The following is a 19,914-nucleotide window of genomic DNA, read 5'->3' on the forward strand; positions in this document are numbered from 1 at the left end:
ATTTGTTTTGCGATTTTGTTTAAACTTCAGTATTTGATTTAAGGATGTAATCTCTTCCTCAGTAATTTTTTGTAATAGAATGATAGTTCAAATTAAAGCAGCTGAAATATTCTACTTAAAAATAATTACCAAACTTTATTAACAGTATATTTTCGGTGATTTCTGTATTTTTCCATTAAGTTAATTCAACCACATTGACTAGAAGGTTATTTCTTTTTCTTCCTACTGAGTCATATAAAACTCCTTTGAAATTGCATGAAGAGAATAATTAATAAATTCTAATAATGGAATGAATTGTCTTGGGAAAAGGTCATTATGGCACATTGTTACATGCTGCATCCTGTCTCTCCATTGTTTTGTTACTTTCATTCCTTACCTCTTTGTTGGCTCTGTCTGCTTGAACTAATGTTCCATTCAAACACGGCTCTACATAGTGGAGTTCTTCATTATACTATAGAGAGAAATACAAAGTATGATGAAAAATTTAATTAAAAGCTTGGAAGATACAATTTAATTCAACGATTTAGAACCGCAGTGAAACATTCACAGAAATCAAGACCAAAAGGATTTTGTTCATTTTAAAAAACTGGCTGTGCTTTTTTTTTCCTTTTACATGATTCTTAATTCTTCAGAGGTTTATACTCCTAAAGGAATATTAAATTGAATGGATGCCAACACTCAGGTGGAGTTAAGGGTACTACATACAGTAGCTGGCAAAAATATCCTCCAAGCTGAAATCTGGATAATATTAAGAAGTCATGTTTGACAATCAAAACTCCCAATTCTTTGCAACATTCAAAAAAAGTCCCGACAAATATTTGTGGCACTGGTTAACATTCTGGAAGGTTAATACTGGAACAACTACACCAAAAAAATCTGTAAGCTTGAATCAATCCTGGAAACGTTTGACAATTGTCAGAATTTCAGTCAAGCAGAGTGGCTTATTATGCACTAAGTCAGGAAGATGTGACAGACCTTGAAGGAATTATGTGCTTATCTTGCAAGGTCTAAGTAAGTTAGATTGCCCAGTCCTCCTTTCAGAAGCATCTTAAGCATCAAAAAAACGAAGGCTCATCTGCAGTCAGTAGACCTTGCAGACTCATGGATGCCTGACTGATATTTGGACTTGATCGTTTAAATCTTTAAAACCTTTCAACACAGGTCAAATTATTAAAGCAGTACCTTCAAAGAGTCTACATATAGTTGTCTAGATAGGGCCTTAACTTAATTCCTCCTCCCATTAATTTAATCCACTTTAGAAGTTATCCCAGATCAAACAGGCTTTGCATCCAGGCTTTAAGCAGCTTCACTCTTTCACAAGGCATTGAGTCAGAACATCCACAGTAAACAAAAAAAGACAACGCATTCAGTCAAGTCGAAAATAATCAGGGAAAATATTTCATTAGATTATGTTTCATTAGAATCTATTTTTTTAGATTAATACATCCATTTTCTCCCTTCCTACTCCACCTCAGTGGGAATAAAAAAGCCTTGCAATGAACAACTCGTCACAGATGCTGCTTAGACAGGGCTCTTGTCACTGCAAGTTCTCACTGTCTCTGTCTGTAGCTCCAAGTTTATTCTACTCTATTCCATTTTACATCACTCTTTTCTCTACACCATAAACCCCTGCAACCTGAGCCACCTTGGACACCTGTCATCACCATTCATTTTAACTGTGCACTACTCACCACGCTCATCATTACATAATTACTCTTGCACAGGGAAGAGTATTTAATTTGAACTGCATGAAGTTATTCTTGAGGCGCTGTGCCAGACTCAATCCTCAGTTATAAGGAAATATAAACCCAGAGTAACCTATTATTGCTGGATACACAGATGATTTACAACAGCATCAACACAGTAACTGGTTGTGGAGAAACAAGGAGAAGTGCTTGAAAGATATTTACACAATTTTTTCAGTGGATTTGCATGCTTCCTTAATTATTTTATTCCCATCAATGTTATTTCAATATATGAGAGTGTGTGGAAATATCAATTTTTCCAAAGGTAATACAAAATACAAGGCAAAGGCTTCTAGAACACTTTAGAGTCACTGAGAGTGTCCCATGTGCATCTCAGTCTCATAACAGTTTATTGATCTGATAAATGATGTACTTTCCCCTGTAGTTTCTCCCTTCAGACTGCCTTCCACTCTATCTCCTGAGAGTCTTTGCAAAATAATAGTGCCAAATCTACACAGCATCTCTCATTATAGTCCAAAGGCAAGACTATATTCCAATCTATTATAAAAAAAGTACTGAAAATCTATAACAGGATCTGGTACACCAGCCTCTTCTCCCAAGCCTTTTCCTGTCCTCACACAGGTTTTTCTCAGCATGTTCTTTAATGAAGACATTTTCCAGTTAAGCCTGTTCTTAGCTTGATTTCTGCAGCTGTCATTACACATCTCTTTATATGACCCAAGCACAGGGTCTGCAGTTGGTCAACACGCAGTAAAATGCTGAAGTCTGCCTTTCTCTCAGTCAGTGTCTCAGTTTCAAACACCTGCATGAAAGCAAACTCAAGATTTCCTAATGCTGTAGGTACCACCACATTTTTTTACAGGTCCATCACCACCAGCAAACTGATGAAACAACTTCCTACTCTGTCAGACCTTGCATCTAAGCAGCATAATTTCTGTCCACTAGATTTCTATGAGATTTATTTTAACTGCTATTTTGAGTAACTCATATCATCAGGCTATTCCCACAGACATGTAGCTTCCATGGCTGCCAGCTGCATCACATCCCAGAGAGATTCCCAGTAGTTTCCAACTGTGCCTTTAGTGTTACTCAGTTTTGCAGGATAAAGGATGCTCAAGCTTTCACACAGGACATACTTTAAGTGCCCTCACAGCCCTACTTTACAGAAGTAACCTATTTCAAAAAAAAGGATAAATAAAAATGTTTATTCTCACAGAGACAGTACAAGTGAGATATATATATGGTTCTAGCACACTTGCACACGTAGTATACATTTTCCTTAGCTTTTTTCATATTTATCCGTTGTCATATTTAAGCTGTCCGGAGCAAGGTCCACAGAAATAAATTAAATGCACATTTTGTTGTGCAACAATACACAGGTAAAAGGTTTCCTGCTATATTAAGCATACTCAGATATCCAATACAGCCCAACCTAAGGTCCAACAGTGAAGCCAAACCAGAAAAGGAAACAAACTAGTGTTTCCATGGGCTACAAGTGGCACACAAGCACAGTCCACTCCTAGGAGGGATCATACAGAGGTTCCCTTGGGCTGCTGTTCCCTTTTCCAGCCTGTTCACACATTACCTGTACAGAATCTCACTATTCAAGGAGGTTAAAAAGTAAATTTATCCACAGTCCACCCTGAAGGACTAAAAAATAGAGATTATGCTGAAACCACTTATGATGGAAAATGCTACATATTAAAGCAGGGAACTATATTACTGTGCTTTGAATTAACAAATACTTTTATTCTAATCAATTTTGCTAAAATGGTGTGGCTAAAGCAGTAAAATTAACATTCTTGGTTCAGTTAATATTTTGCTAATTTAATGGGGAGTTTGCATTTTTATAAAAGCATTTTAAAAACTGCAGCATTTTGCAAAATTAATACTTCTTTTATGATAATATTGTTGGTTTAATGCTTCACTTGGAATTACACTTCAAAGCAAACTGGAAAAATACGCCTTTTCTCTTGCTGTTGCAGGCATCTCTGTTCATGCACCAAAGAACTGACCTCAAATTTTAACACAGGCAGCACAAAATCACTCTTGTGTTTCAATAATTTTTTGCAGTTCAATCATCTAGTCCATCAATTTCAGATGGATTTTGCAACAACCTACCCAGGAAAGCTAAAATGATTTTAACATCATCCTTTTATATTTATTCTCTGGAAAGACCTGCACTGAATTCTGCTCTCTGCTATACCTACATTTATATATGTATACATATATACACAGATGCATACAAATATTTCTTCCAATAGTCACTGTGCATAATAAAGTCACTCTGAAAGTCACAGTCACTCGGGCTCAAAACTTTTGCTTCATCTAATAACTACATTGTTTGTCCAGATTTTCCACAATAATAACACTCTTATTCCACCTCAGAGTTCGGTCTGGGAAGAGAAGGAGGTACTTGGCTGTTTGTCTGAGACTTCCAGATGTCCAGGCAGTCCCCACAGAGCAACAATTTGGACAGGCCTTTCAGAGCAATCAGTCTGAGCTGCGTGCTGTGTGAAGAGCAAGGCTTCACCATCTGGGCACAGAGGATGTGTTTTTGCACACACTGCACAGCTGGCCAGTTCTAGATACAGAGACTTGCTGTACGAGCACAGATCTTACATTACAAAGGGTATTTCTTATATGGACATATGTGTATGTTACCTTCAAATGAAACTGCTGTCACATCACCAGGCTGTGTCAAAATCACAAAGAGTAAGATATAATCTCACTCAAACATCTGTCTACAGACAAAAGCTGTATGGAATTTTCAGTGGTTTCACACCAAGCAGCCTCTTGTGTGGGCTTTGTTGTCTCGTGTTTTGATCACTGAAACATCTTCCGTCTTGACAGAATTCATTTGCCCTGCTGGCACTTGGTCAAAGCAATGCTTCAGAAGTAATTTTTGCTGTTAATGTAGGTCACAGTGACTCTGGCTTTACTGTGTACCCTTGCTATGTGTTTAACACACCACATTTTGAAAGAAGTTCGTGATTCAGACTCAGCCTACCTGTGCCCTTCCTCATTAAAAGGTCCACTCCATTCTCCAAGGCAGAGGTCTCTGTTGCTAATTAGTTACATATTCAAGCAAACAAATTTTGTGGTTTCTTTACATTACTGTTATTTTTTTTTGCCTTGTGAGACAGCAAAGCATGAAGTTTGTTATGCACGAGTCTGGGAGGTTTAGGTTAGATATCAGGAAAAAGTTTTTCACCAGAGAGTGGTTTGGCACTGGAAGAGGTTCCCCATGGAAGTGGTTACAACACCAAGCCTGACAGAGTTCAAGGAGCATTTGGACAACACAGTCAAGAACAAGGTGTGATTCTCGGGATGCCCTGTGCAAGCCCAGGAGTTGGACTCAATGATTTTTCCACCTCAACATATTCTATGATTCTTTGACTTAGTCCAAAATGACTCCCTACAAACTCTTCCCACAGGAGAACTCCAAGGCAACAGGACAGCACTTCACCTCCTCACTGCCACTCTTCCTTGCTCCCCCTGCATGTGGTACCTCTTTCAATGCAGTGAATAATTTCAGGTCCATATTTGCACAATCACTAAACCATCAACGTCCTAACAAAATTAAACAGCTGAGTTGGTAAGCATAAAAACAATTCTCAGCCACTATTTCTAATTATTTGAACAAACAAACACACATCCATCCTAAAAGAGGTTATAGAGGAGAGAACCTACAGAGGAAAAAAAATTACCTCAGATGAACGCTGTATCTACCGCAGTAATTACATTTCTTCCTAAATACTCAGAATTTCTGATACTAGCAAAGCACTGCAAGAGAGGGTTGGAGCCAAAGCCTTTGTGGGAGAGGGCCACGAACTGCCCTGTGCCCATCACAGCCAGTTCCAATCAGCACCAACTCTGGCTGGAGCAACCTGTGAGGTGCCCAAAGGGCAGCAGCAACAGCAGGCTGGTGGGGGCTGTGGTGCCTTTGCACAGGCAGCACGTGGAAGGAATTGTTGGGGTCGGAAACATTTGGAAAGATGGCTGGAAGAGCGTCACGTCATGGTGAAAGGGGTGTGCTGCTGGACACCGTGGGCTGCGGGTGACCCACACCGGGGTGGGGGCACCACTGAGGGGCCATGGGCAACCCAGTGAAGAGAAAAACGAAGAGCAGAGACAGCAGAAACAATGAGCAGTGAGGAGGGACAGAGAGGAACTGCTGATGGAAACCAACACAGGACCAGCTGCCTCAGGTTCTCCTGCACCTCAGCCAGGAGAAGGGAGGGATTGAAACGGCAACACAAGTGCTGGGACCAGGGCACAGAGTGGGGTGTTGGACAGGAGACAGCCTGGGAAACAGGGAGGAAAGGCTCAGTTTGCCTTTTCTTTCCTTTTCTCAACGTCCAAGTCAGTGATCAGAAGTTTGTGTCATTGGCAATAACTTACGTTAAAATTCTGTGACTCCATGCTGTTTTACACACAGCTCAGTTCACTTTCAATTAAACTTTAAATTGGAAAAAATGGCAATTAGTTTTTTCATACTTGCTTTTTAAAAACTGTTTATACAGTATTTCTGCTGTACTACGTAGGCAAAATCATTAGTTTGGAGTCAAGCTACGTATGTAAGAAACTTCACTTAAAAAAAACACATTTCTTTTTTCTTCCTACATCCTTCACAGTAACTATCACAACTGCTGATGAACACAGAGATTATACACCAAAAAATGGCTGGTCAGGCATCTTAATAATTACTTAGTTGAAACATGCTTTCAACTTGCAGAAGTTATTTAGATTACAGTTAATCACAATTTTTGAAGGACAGTAAACCTTTTTTTGATACAGTATGTAATTATGTCTTTATACTACATGAGTTTCTTCTAATTATGCAATTATCATGCAAGGAGATTAATACAAAAGATATTCTGAACTGCTCGCTATCTGTTAAAAACACAGTATATGCACATATCCATAGTTCATTCTCCATGGAATCTCGATTTGCACCGGTGTCACTGGGGTCATTTATTTCACAAAGGGCACTTCCCTTTTAGCAAAAAAAAGGCCAAAATCCTCCTCACATTCAAGAAGTCGAGGACGTTTTTAAGATTTATGCATTTAATAAAACCATTTACCTGTAAAGTATTAGCAAAATAATATCAGTAAAGGAAAATTTATAAAACCACCAATTCCTCCTCCCCTCCAAATCCAGTTCTGATGTCAGTTTTGGACTTGTTAAAGCCATCCTTACCCACATGATTAACCCCATTACTCTTTAAATTTAGTAAAAGCAACCCCTTGTCATAGATTTAAAACACGTACCATGGAAAACTAACTACTGATGATCTGATTTCTCACTGTTAGTAATCACCAGCAACTCCTCTGCACAGCTTACACATACCTACATTTCAGATTCCCACTGAGGAAAACACGAGCACTGAGCAGCTATGCTGGCATTTTGTCATGCCATAAAAGCTTCAGCAAAAGCTGGACCTGAATCTATTAATTCTCACATATTAATCACTTTGCAATTTGCACTGTATTGCAGTAGCTGAGGGGGAGACAGGTAGAAGGCAAGGGGAACACAGAAACACCCTGAACTTAAAAATTAAGGTAATACAGGAAGTTCAAGTAAACTAAAAGCCCCATATTACATATTACAAGCCCCATTAAACATATTACAAGCCCCAAAATCAAGACAACTTGTTTAAGGGGTTTCAAATTGCAAGTCATGGACAAACAGTCTGAAATCTCTTTCACCTGAAGAATCTGGCACTGGAAAAACACAGTGTCTGTCCAGTGGGTTCAGATGTCACGTTATCCATCACCTGTCTGCAGCATTTTTCAATGGGCTTTTGTGATGTAAAACATGACAGATGGCAAGAAGTGATGGAACAAAAAAAAAAAAAAAAAGAAATCCTGAGACACTCACAGCAATTATATTGAAGAAGTCATCATCTCCAAGGGTATCCAAAATTGATGAAACTGTCTGTTTTGCAATAGTCAAGCGAAGCCCTTTCATACTGCCACTGACATCCACTAAAATTACCACATCTTTTGGAGAAGTTGCTGCCTGGATGTACCTGAGACACAAGACAGAACAACTCCTTTTAGATATGAACTTTTTATCCTTTCAAATTTCTTAAACACCTGTAGTCATTTCCTACCATTTTCTGTTTCTGCAGTCAAATGCAATGACTCCATTCTCATCAGGTTCCCATTTAATTCCTGTTTAAAAAAGAGAGAATAAAAGATGAAATTACATTTTTACAGTACCTGTTCAAAATGTATCTTCGCTATTGGGGCTAAGTAGGGGTTAATGGAGCTTCATACTTCAATCTAACAGGCAGAGCCATTATAACATAGGAAATAGTGGGGAAAAAATAAAAGTAATAAAATAAGACCACCAGAAATAATCTTTTTTTCCTCGCTCCTTTTTAGCCTACTGCAAGGTGAAAACCTCTGAAGGCCTACTATGTTCATTGTACTACTTTCACAGAAGTGTTTTCACACTTGGCCTTTCGTGCTGGCAAGCTTTATCACGTGCCTGTCAAGTCCCTTCCAAACCTTGAGCACTTCCCACCCATGACTGATCTCAACAGCTCCTGTTACACCAACTGCTTCTCTCACAGGTCATATTCCTGATGTTTTGCTCACATCACTGTGAAGGGGTAATATCTCCTGGTTGTGGGTCAAAAGAAATACGATAAAAACATTTCCAAGGGAAAAAAAAACATTGACAGGGCAATTCTTCTTCTTTTTTTTTTTTTTTACACTCATTTTCGAGCACAAAACAAGAAACAGCCTCTAAAACAAGGACTAATATTTCCCCTACCCTGAAATATCATGGAGCTTGGGAACTGAAATACAATCTAAAACTAACACAGATGTAGCAGCCATTACTTTCAGGCACTTGCAGACATACAGGCTTAGAGTAAACTTGTTTAAATCAAGACTTAAAAAAACATGGGTTGCTAAACCACGTCAGCTAAAGGAACAGTCCCCACTATGGGCCTGATCCAAAGTTACAGAAGCTGAGAACCAATGTATTTGACTTTTTAGTTTATTATAATGTGGTAAATTTGGTATGGGATTAAACATAAAACTTAATAGGTGAAAATACACGTTTTAACCTATTTCAATAGAAATAATACGAGTGATGTAATTTCATTTTATTACAATTTGTGAGAAAATAAACTTTAAAGTAAGTTTTTGAAATCTTTAAATGTAAGTTTAAAAATGTCAGGTTAAGTGGAAGCCTAGAAGCTGAACAACAAATTATAATGAAGTCTAACTGTATGCATTGATAGAGCACATTATTTAAATTCACTCCTATATGAAGAGTCTAATCCTTTTGCCCTCCTTCTTCACAGTCTGTTTATAAGATATTTTTCATGTGTGTGTATATGCCCACCTGAACAGGAATATTTATGAGTACATGAGTTATCATGAGGGCTTCACCCCCAAAATGAAAATTGGTAGAAAAACTTCAGAAGGTTGAAAATGTTGATTAGAAATCTCTCTCTCTGAAAACTAGATAAAGTAAAACCAAACCTGCAAATATCTGTTGAAGTCAGGATTTGCACTGACAATACTCAGTGGAAATTTTCAACCATAGCATTCTTTATTGTATTTTAAGTAAGAATTTCTGTACTTCTTACCTGGATATTGCCTGAAAAATCCTTTTGCACTTCCAAAGTACTGCCAGATGAGAGAAGGGTCACGATCAAAATTGTCAACAAACACCTTATTTAAAGATTCTGACCAATAAACTCCATTTACAATGGCTGGGTCTGGAAACAAACAACAGACAAACAACACACACACAACGAAAAATTATTTTATCTAAGTAGAATCCCTTGAACTCTATCATCTTCAGCTCATTCAATACCCAAAAATGTATTGACAGCAAACTATTGTAGAACATTTTTATTTTCTTTTGTCAAATAAATGATTCAAAATAAATTATTTGCTCAAATAACAGGAGTATGATTAAAACAGAGCAGAGACAGCAGGTACATTTTTTAGATAAGTTAAAATTGCTCGTTAGACCATCTATCTTGAACTCCTCTATCACTTGCCCTGAAGAACATAAATAAGTCAATCTAACAACAGATTATTTACTCAATTTACCTTCCTTAAATGCATGGAATGTCTCATGGACACACTTTATATTTTTTTAACCTTCAACTTGGTAAGGTCATTTTCACTAAATCTGAAAGTTTCCATGTTGGAACAGAAAGTGAAATACCTTTTATTTCACACTTGAATTATGATATACGTACAAAAACAAAATCTCATGACAAATAACACTAATATTATTAGGAAAAAACTGAACCCATATTTCACAACATTTACCAATTATCTTTTATTCCCATTAAAAGTAAACTACAAGGTAAATCCTTGATGTTGAAACTGCTCTGTTTAAAACATCCCTGTCTATCAATCCCTAAAAGCACAGGCAGCCCAAGCCCATTTTAAAGCTGCAGATTTGGTTCGAGAGTGGGAAATGAGAAATTAATGAACACGTCTTAAAAACTTACTGAATTTCAAACCATGAATTTTGAAAGGTGAGAAACAATTAGGATACACCATATTCCCAAATCAATCTGTATGTGAAGCCAGCAGAATAGAAAGGAAAAACCTCAACTGGAATCACAGCTGTATTATTTAATTTGCAAAAGTGTGCATACATGAATACACAGTAACATTTGCTCAAGCATTTGAAATAAAGCATCCATTAGCTTGCAAAATAATGTTGCTGGACTGATTTCTGAAGACTGCTTGGAATGCTATTTTAATGGAGTGGAAAAAAGGTGAATTGTTATCTTCCCTTGCATTCATCAAGAAAAACAGAAGAAAAAGGGAATCTCAGCTACACAAGTTTGTATGTTGCTTTCACCTAAATATTTAGGTTTATATAGATGGAATGTGAAAAAGCAAGGTCAACAAAACAGCTGTTGTTTTTAAAACCTGTCAAGTATAGTTACTTCTTTCTCTAGAGGATGAAATATAGACTTAAAATCTATCCAGCCAGACACATATCAAACAAACCAATGTCCTAGTCCAAGGGTACTCCTTCAGCTTAGTCTAGCTGGCAACATCCATTGTCCAGTTGTTTCCCAGTCTGCAGTTACCCCAGAAACAAGCTGTGACCAAGACATCACAAATTAATTGTCAAGACTGGGATCTATCATCAGTTTATAAAAATATGTTCCTGTTTCAGCACTCCAAAATGTCAATTCATTGTTCAGCATTTAGACATTATCTGAGAGGTGAAGGCCTAAAATGAGAATCCTCTCCTCAGTCCACTGGAACTTCCCAGTTCTGGTTCAAACACTGACATTCTTATTCTGCTTCTATTCACAAGTTCTAGTGGAGTATCTAAATCACTAAAAGTTGCTGTGGCATTATTGACTCAGCATTACAATAGCGAGATAAGGTGGTGAGTTTAATCCCTCTTTGAAAAGAGCAACAAAGTTTAGAGGGTCGGGTTTTTTGTTCGTTCTGTTTTTCTAGAGTTGCTAGAAAAGCCTGCTTAGACTTAAAAAGAAGGAACCATTTCTCAAGCCTCCAGAGGGCTACAAGATCTTCACATGCCCTTCACAGTCTGCAGGATCAGTGAAAAGCCAAACAAATCAAACAGAATAATTCTATCCTAATTTATATTTTAAATAAACTGCAGTGGTTCTTAGCAACTTACATTTGGACCTCATTCCAAGACTGCACATTGTACTTTAGTGTTTTACTGTCTCATCAATTCCTCAGATGTCTCCTATCCTGGATCCCTCAAAGGCTAACTTTTAATGCCCTTTTCTAATGAACCAGTGCTATAGTGCCACTTGTGAGCAGAACTTTCACTCTGCCTTCCAACCCAATAATAATTTTCTTTGAATTCTATAAACACTCCAGCTCCATAAGGTCATGGAACAACTTTAGTCAGCCACCTCTTAAGCTCTAAACTGAATGTGAAGTTCTCCCAATGGCATTTGAAAAAATATATCTATGTATTAAAAATAGAAATATAAATCACTTTTAAAAAATCACATTAAAATATCTATGGATCTTTTGGATTACTTTTCTTGGCCCATCTATGAAGAGCCACCTAACATGTTTATATATCTGTACTACAGTTTAGAGAGCTCCATGGAAATAAAATCAGGAGGTTTTCCTTGAGTGTGACTGGTAAAGTCTATATTCTGCATCAAGTTAACAACACTAATCATCCATATGCTGATCACTATAAACATTAATCCAGTGACTCTGAAACTAATAGAATCTTTTTAACTGAAAGGAGCACAAAGGAGGGATTTTTTTTAAAAAGGGCACAATTAAAACGTGACCTATGTTGACTGGGTTCCTTCAAAGTGAAAGCTGGTGACAATTCACTGCCTTCCCACACCCTGCATGTCTGTTATTCTGGCTGTTCTTTTTATAATGTATCAAGTTACATTTTGTGCAACCACTTTTATAAAAAAAGCAAATATGGCCACAATCAGTTGCATCCTTAGAATACAAAGAAAAGGAAAGTGGGGAAAAAATGTACCTACAGTACCAAACAGCAGACCTGTGTGGAAATTGGACATCCTTACTGGCTCCTGAACCCTCAGGCTGAGGGATTAAAACTGGAGCTCCCTGTTCTAAATCTGATAATGCTGTGATGTGGATGCATCTCTGTCCACATGCATCACCCCAAATACAACTGAGTTACTGACCATCTGTCCTCATAAAAATTTTACAGTCTCATCATCTAATAACCTGCATGTTAACCTCATAGTTCTGGGCAATTTCCAATTTTAGTAATTACATTAAATTGTTTAAATTGCTCCCAGTACTTCATTTAGAAACAGTATTCTGAAGTTTTTAAATTACTGTTGAACAACACTTGCACCCCAAGATACTTACATGTCAGTAGTGGTAAATTAATGCTTGTGAATATTCAGAAATTTGGGGATGGAGAAAAAGAATAAAAGGTAAAGCTTAATATAAATATAAAATCATTAATGTGATGTTATGGGGCTCAAAGATAATAAATGTAAATAGCTTTCACCACAGTTCTTGAAATATAATTTCTGCTTTTGCTTCCTGGAGGCTAAAAGATAATTAAAATATTTCCTTTCCCTTGCCGTTTAGATGAGCTGGCTTGCAATTATATGGGATTTTGCTCTACCATTGTTTGTATAGATGTTACCTGTTTTTACTGATATTTAACACAAAACCAACCCCCAGGCAAATAGGTACAGTGACAGGGAACTGAAACGAAATTGCCAAAGAACAGCACAAATGCATGTAGCAATTAAGTTGCTGTCATAGATCCTGCTGACCTGAAGAGAGAGGTCTGAAGTCTCAAAAACAGCAACCATGGTGTGCAGTCTGAAAGATGTGCAAGAGCATGCCAAGGGTAATGAATTGGTTGGGGTTTTTAGTCACAGGATCCATAAAAGTATCTAGACTATAAAAAGGCTATGGAATGAAACTACTACACACACAACTCATTTTGCATCCCAATTATCCCAGCAAGTTTTACAGAAAATAAGGGAGACCACTAAAGAATGTGACTGTGAAGAAAGTGCAGAATACTTCTCTTTCTTGCCATGCTCTGCTTTATTATCAAGGAAAGAAGTTATTATTGATTCTTAAGCTTTTTTCCCCTATTACAGGACTTCTGTGATATAATCATTATTTTCTCCTGGAAAGCTGTCACAGATGCTGGCACTGAGAATGGTGTTCCTTCTTGTAATATCTGACAGCCTCAAGGGCGGCCCTTAATGTTGCACAGCAGTTCTGTGATATAATAAAGCAGTACAAGCACAGCTTACAGGGCCCAGCCCTGGAAAAGGAATGTACAATCCAACACTCTTCTGGCTCAGAGATAGCAACAATATTAGCTTAGTTTTTATGACACTGACAACATATTTAGTCTGATCATATTTTAAAGAATAACAAATAACATACTTTGCTGGGACATATACCAACAATCTAATAATTACACTACTAAACACTAATATGAATGCTTTTCAGGGTGGTCCAGCACATTCAAGAGCTGGGGCTGGATGCCAATTTTGGCAACTGCCTTCCCTTTTTTCTCTCTCTTCCCCTCCCTCTGACTCCACTGGATTATGTGGATGCATCATCTCACAGATCAAAGCATCTGGCCATCTGTAGACATAAAATTAGGTGTTTGTCCATTTTGCTTCATGTGCTGGGAACCATTCACCAATGTCAGAAATCACATTCCCTCCTTGTAAGTATATGGGATGGTAAAGACTTCAAGCACATGACTGTATAAAGGCATAGTAGTAGGCATTTAGTGCCTTCATCTTCCAACATTGCCCAAATAACTTTCCCCTTCTTCTCTGAAGTGGCAGCAGAAGAATTGAAGTATGGCCAGACGTGTTTATTTTTATGTTGAGTTTCATGAGTGCATTTGGGTGTTGATCTGGGTTGTTTTACGGTGTTGGGGTTTTTTTGTTTTAATAATTTTTTTTTATTCAAGGTGGCCTGAGATTCAACTTTAGTTCATTTGAAAGCCAGAATTACAGCTGAGAACTCCTCACTAATGCCATTGTGGGACAGAGATTCGTTTCTGTCTCTGCTAAGAGTTTGCCATCTAATGAGTTATTAAAAATGACCTACAGCAAATCAGTGGACATTTGAGGTCACCCATGAGCTACTGACCTGGTTGGACCTTGCTTAACTTATTAGACGAAACAGCTAAAGGCAACCAATATGTGCCTGACCTGTAAGTAGGTTGGAGTAAAGCTCTGGAAACTGTATATAGGCATCATCTATGAACACAGAACATTACATTTCTAAAAAAAAAAAAATAAGATTAAGGACCTTGGAGTAAAAGTAAAGGGAATCCCAGGAAGAACTAGAAAGATGCTGCTTTAATAAAGCTGTCATCCAAGGAGCCAGGCATATGAGGCAGTCAGACCTACCTCTAACACAGTCTAAACAAAATGAGATTGCCCACCCAGCAACTGCCTTGAGGTGAGGAGAACTAAAGTCAAAACCCAGTAATCCTGATAGATTATCCTCCATAACTTAATGTGACTGCAGATACCAGGATAATTCTGTATTTTCAGTAAAACAGACTCATCTCCACACTTTTGAATGACACAAGTTGAAAACTATGAAACCTGAAAGACTGGTAAGAAAATACTACACCACTGAGCTCTAGGATGCCAGGGCACGACTGAGAGACAAGATGAACAACATGAAAGACCACTGCCAGAAACAGTTTTCCAAGCAGAAAAGAGAAAACAAAGTCTCAGGACATAAGCAAACCCTAACACACACCCTATATCCACAGCATTTTCATCACAGAAGCAAATTAGTCATGAATACTGCAAAATAAAGGATCCAGTTCTGACACGTGGCAAGAAGAAATTTCTGCACAGGCTGATTGAACAGTGACTGTCAGCGGCCAGGAAATTTAAACCTCTGCAAGTGGCAGGGCAGGAAAAGTGTCACGACAAACAATACAGGAAGCCAGGGGAACACACTGCAAATCAGGGGAAAAGAAAGCAAACGTGACTGCTGCCAAATCAAACCAACTGTGCTGCAAAATATTTAACACACAACATAGCAAAAGGAACAACTTTATCAGAGCTGTTGTCAAAGTGATATATGACACAGCCCTGGAAATAGAAGTCATCCTCACGGAAATTTCTCAAGGACAGACCTGTCCACAAATCTTTGCAAAAGCCATTTAAAAGACAAGACCATGCAAACCTGCAAACTAGCATTTCACAGTAAATGTCTAATTCTTACTGCACTTACATTCAGAGATGTGGAGTTACAGAAACAGGCCAACTTAGCTACACAGCACAGAGCAGCAAGGAGTAACAAATAATGCTTTGAAGAGAAGATGCTAAAGACATCCTATCAACACATCATGCCTCTTGCATACAACAAATGGAGGCATGAGAACCTTTAGAGAGAATACTTTTTAGCATGTTAAATACATTATAGTCATGCTGGGCTATAATAAATAAACCTCTGTTGTTACATTCCCAGGAACATCAACACAGTGTGACAGCACACTTATCGCACATGACAAGTCATCATCTCTTGTCTTCTCGAATCAACAGGCTCTTACTGCTGTAGTGCTTTTATAATCCTTGTGTAGCACCTCTTCCTTGCAGAAAAGACCATCTGCACAACTGGAGTAAAATGGAAGTTTTACTCATACAAGATATGAAAATGTTCAGCTGGTTCCCAAACCTCTGAAGATAGTATTAGTATTAAAACTTACTAAAAACACTGAGCAGACACAGAAATGCATCTTGGGATGAGTACAGCACAAAATCAGTTATGGATTCTTAAACACTATTTGCTCCTTCAGGAATGTGCCAAATAAAAGCTGCAAGACACCTAAATAAACAAAGTACAGTGTAAAAATGTCTTTGCAAGTTTTCAGCCAAACAGTATTTTGAAACAGTTTATATTCTGGCCAAGCACACTAATACTTAACCAGAAGAGCAGGCCACCTTTTCTCCTCTTCACACAAGACAGATCCAAGAAAAATCAAAGGGTCTGTGTTATGTAGCAGGATGGAGAGACAAATTATTATTGCATTCTAAAACAGTAGACAAAATGAATAAAAAGTATCTTTAGATAACCTGCTATGATTCTTTGTCAGATGTCAATCGTCTCCACTCCATACCAAGCAGAAGTTAGTTTTTACTTTGCCGTACAACCATTTAATTAAATGGTTTTGCATATTCAATCCTGAAAATTTTCAGAAATTTTGGTCACTTTCTTGCCCCTGGAAGCAACAAGGAAGTAGGGGAGGCATCATGATTGACAGAGGTGTGAGAGGTCAAAAAGCCTCTTAATATTGTACCTGAGATAGTGCCATTAACAAACCTTCACTGGCTCACATTTGTCAAAAGGCAAAGCCCAACTGAGTAACCAAGCAACAGCTGCTGAATAAGGAGTGGTGGAGAGTTGGGCTTTTTAGAGGAAATACTTGATGTTACCATGTAGCCAGTATCTGACATCTAGTTGCCATGGTGATGTGGATGTATTAGAAACATCCAGATTAGATCCACAGCCAGGGACAGACCAGAACACAAGAAAGATAAAGCACAGCACACATCTCGTGTGGTGATGCCAACATTTCCGAAAGGTTTGCTGCTAAAGACAGAGAATTGAGGGGAAAAAAAGAAAAATAAAAATCTGTGAAGCCAAAGCCCTTTGCGAGAACAAAGCGGCAGCCTGAGGAAACTCTGGGAATCAGATTTGAGGCAGAATTTGAGCAAAAGCAGATGGAATAACTGGAGAAGTCTGTGCGTCTTTATCCAATAGGCAACAAGAGTTAAAACAAAGAAACATGGGAAGATAGGACATTATCTGCAACTTTGACTAAATCAGTTAGACTAAAAAAGTTCCTTTTACATTAAACAATGTCCAAAGTTAGGGAGACAGAGCAAACAGTGTCCTAGAGATCTTAAAACGTGAAGACAAACAATTCAGGGGAAGGATTTCAAAATATAAATATAGTGGTCCAGGACAGTATGTGACCATGACTATTTAAATAACAACTCTGAGATGTTGAATTTTCAGAAGCAAAGTCCATAAAATCACAGGCAACAGTGACAGACAAGATTTTATTTCTTAATTTCACACCTTGCAGGAAAAGGGTTTTGCATATGTGCTAGCTGCAGATTATAATCTTTCTGCATCCCTTGGGAAACGATTTTGGTTTGGTTCTAATATTCTAGAAAACAGGTAATCTCGATTTTGGCAGTCAGTTGGAAGGCATTGATAGGAAAGTATGACTGAACGATATTCATAGCTCTTTTTGAGTATCAAATTGAAAAAACCTCACTTAATCAAAAAATGGTTGTGGTTCATCACATTTCAATATCTTTTAGAGAAGGTTCTATTACATGCAGCAGATTTTTTTTCCTATGCAAGCAAAACTTTTGATTAGAGTCTGCATTTATTGACTTGTAGTGCATAAACTCATCTTTTAACATGCAGTGAACATCATGCAGTGGAAATGCCATTTGACACAGGTAATATTCTTTACCAGTCTCTGAACTGTTCAAGCAAAACTTAAAGACAATTTGTGAAGTCTGAGATCTCCTTTTGCAATGTTTTCAGTACTCAAGAAGTAAATACAGTAAGCAGAAAAGCACAGACTAGACCTGTTGGTTTTGTTACTAAAGACTGTGAGTTCAGAATTATTCAAAGTTGTATTGCATTCACAGTGCTTGCAAATAATTTCTTAAAGTACTGGCGATTATAAAGGTAAAAAAACAGGAAGGAGGGAAACAACTGCAAGCAAATAAAGAAAACATCTTGCAACAGAACAAGGGGTAAAGGTTTTAAATTAAAAGGGGGTAGATTCAGACTGGATTTAAAGAAGACATTTTTTGTGATGAGGTTTGTGAAGCTCTGGAACAGGTTCCCTCCCTGGAAACCTTCCAGGTCTGGCTGGACAGAGCTCTGAAGCTCTGAGTAACATGATCGATTGTAGATGTCCCTGCTCGTTGCAGGGAAATTAGAGCAGATGACCTTTAAAGGTCCCTTCCAAACCAAACTATTCTGCAATCTACAATCCACAAAACAATGTGAGAGTGCACAACTAACCAGTTACCAGCTTTCCATAGTAGTAACAATAATAATAACACAAAGCTTTTAAACAAAGGTTGAAGTCACACGATAAAATCTACACTTTCAACAGGCAGTAAAATGATAAATGACAAGAGAGACAAAGAGAGGCACAAAAGACAATACACATGTTCTACAGAGAACTGTGTAAGACAAAGAGATAAAGCCTATTTCTGCAAAATAGTATTGCAACCTTGTAAAAAGAAAAAAAAGACATGAGAAGAAATTGAATTTTGAAAATGAGAACAATAATAAAAATTGAACTTAAATCCATGGGAAAATATTTACAGTCATCTTGTCTCTGAAATGAGTGAAGTCCAAATAGACTTCAAGACCTGTAAAATACTTTTTAATCACTTCTTTTATAAATCCATATTTACTCAGAGCAATCACTGTTACCGAGTCAAAATGGTTGTTAATATTTGAATATATTTCAAATCCAGTGACATGGAATTAGTCTCAGAGTGGTATTAATTTAAGGAAAAATTAATTTAGACTATTATTAATGAAGACTTCTTTATCTTTTTACTTCTTATTGAACTTTAAATTGTATCTTACATTCATGAACCAGTTTTTAAAAACGTTGATTTTTACAGCTTGATGCTGGATTTACACAGCTTGAGACTCTCAGCAACATATTGTGTGCCTTATGTTTGTTAGTTGAGTTGACACAAACCATATCTCCTGTTGACAGAAATGCTTGAAAATATTCATGGACTTCAGCATCCATCAGAGAAAAAACTCTGCAGTTATGGAAAGCACTGATAAAATTGCTTCCTGTACTTCAAAAACACCAGAACAGCAGCTCTATCACAGCATCAGGATGGGAAGAACAGACAGAAGACAGTCAGACAGACTTTTCTAAGTTAAAATTTATGTTATTGTTTTTGTTTTTCAAAGCAGCAGATTAGTTTTAGACAGTGTAATTGAAGATCAAATTTTATTTTGTATCTTGATTCTTCTGCTCTGTCAGTAAAGGCACAGCAACATCTTGCACTAAGGCTTCTACTTCACTATATAAATATACTTAGATAGGTCCCTGACAACCTGCAGTCCAGTGGAATCTTTTTCTTTTTTTTTAACCTCAATCAAAAAGGATTGGGAAAAATTGATTTTTCACCTGATCATGCACTAACTGTTCTCCAGTTTCTTTAAAGAAAAGATCTTCCCTGTAACATACCTATATTTCCCAACTTAACAGAGAGCCAGGCCTGATGATGCAATAAGGTAAAAGTAATTTGCTAAGGCACCTGGCAGTGTATGATAGCAGAGATTTTATAAGCTAACCAGGCTCTGGGCTGCTGATGGATATTTGCCAAAGACCAGCCAATCTGATAATAAGAAAAAGTCCAAAAGTGTCAAAACAACAACCAGCAGAGTGCACATATTGCAGTCTAATGTCAGAGGCAGGAAGGAGGGAACTGTTATTAAGGAGAGATTTTTAGAAGTCAATTATGATTATTTGATTTAAACCATATTGCTGCTCACTTGCTCCCCTTTCAAATACATTATAGTAGGGAATGGAGACTTAATTACAAAATTCACAAAAACACAACTGTGAACTCAAAATATCTTTCCAAATCCCATGACAATACTATGAAATATAACTAGCTTAATGTATCAAAGGATG

The 19,914-nt window shown here is 37.5% G+C and overlaps 1 protein-coding gene across 5 annotated transcripts in view; it reads right to left on the bottom strand.

The window, feature by feature from the left end:
- CACNA2D3 (calcium voltage-gated channel auxiliary subunit alpha2delta 3) overlaps positions 1–19,914 on the bottom strand; it is a 407,374-nt gene that overhangs the window by 212,636 nt on the left and 174,824 nt on the right. For all 5 annotated transcript variants that reach the window (XR_004359078.1, XM_032699221.1, XM_032699220.1 and 2 more), the window contains 4 exons: positions 9,320–9,451; positions 7,826–7,886; positions 7,591–7,741; positions 377–451 (listed from right to left, as the gene is read on the bottom strand). Coding sequence is in view for 4 of the 5 variants with exons in the window: in XM_032699221.1 (XP_032555112.1) it covers positions 377–451; positions 7,591–7,741; positions 7,826–7,886; positions 9,320–9,451 (419 nt within the window). In the remaining variant the exon portion in view is untranslated. The remainder of the gene's footprint in view (positions 1–376; positions 452–7,590; positions 7,742–7,825; positions 7,887–9,319; positions 9,452–19,914) is intronic.

The sequence above is a fragment of the Chiroxiphia lanceolata genome, chromosome 11 (assembly GCF_009829145.1).
Source record: "Chiroxiphia lanceolata isolate bChiLan1 chromosome 11, bChiLan1.pri, whole genome shotgun sequence".
NCBI lineage: Eukaryota > Metazoa > Chordata > Aves > Passeriformes > Pipridae > Chiroxiphia > Chiroxiphia lanceolata.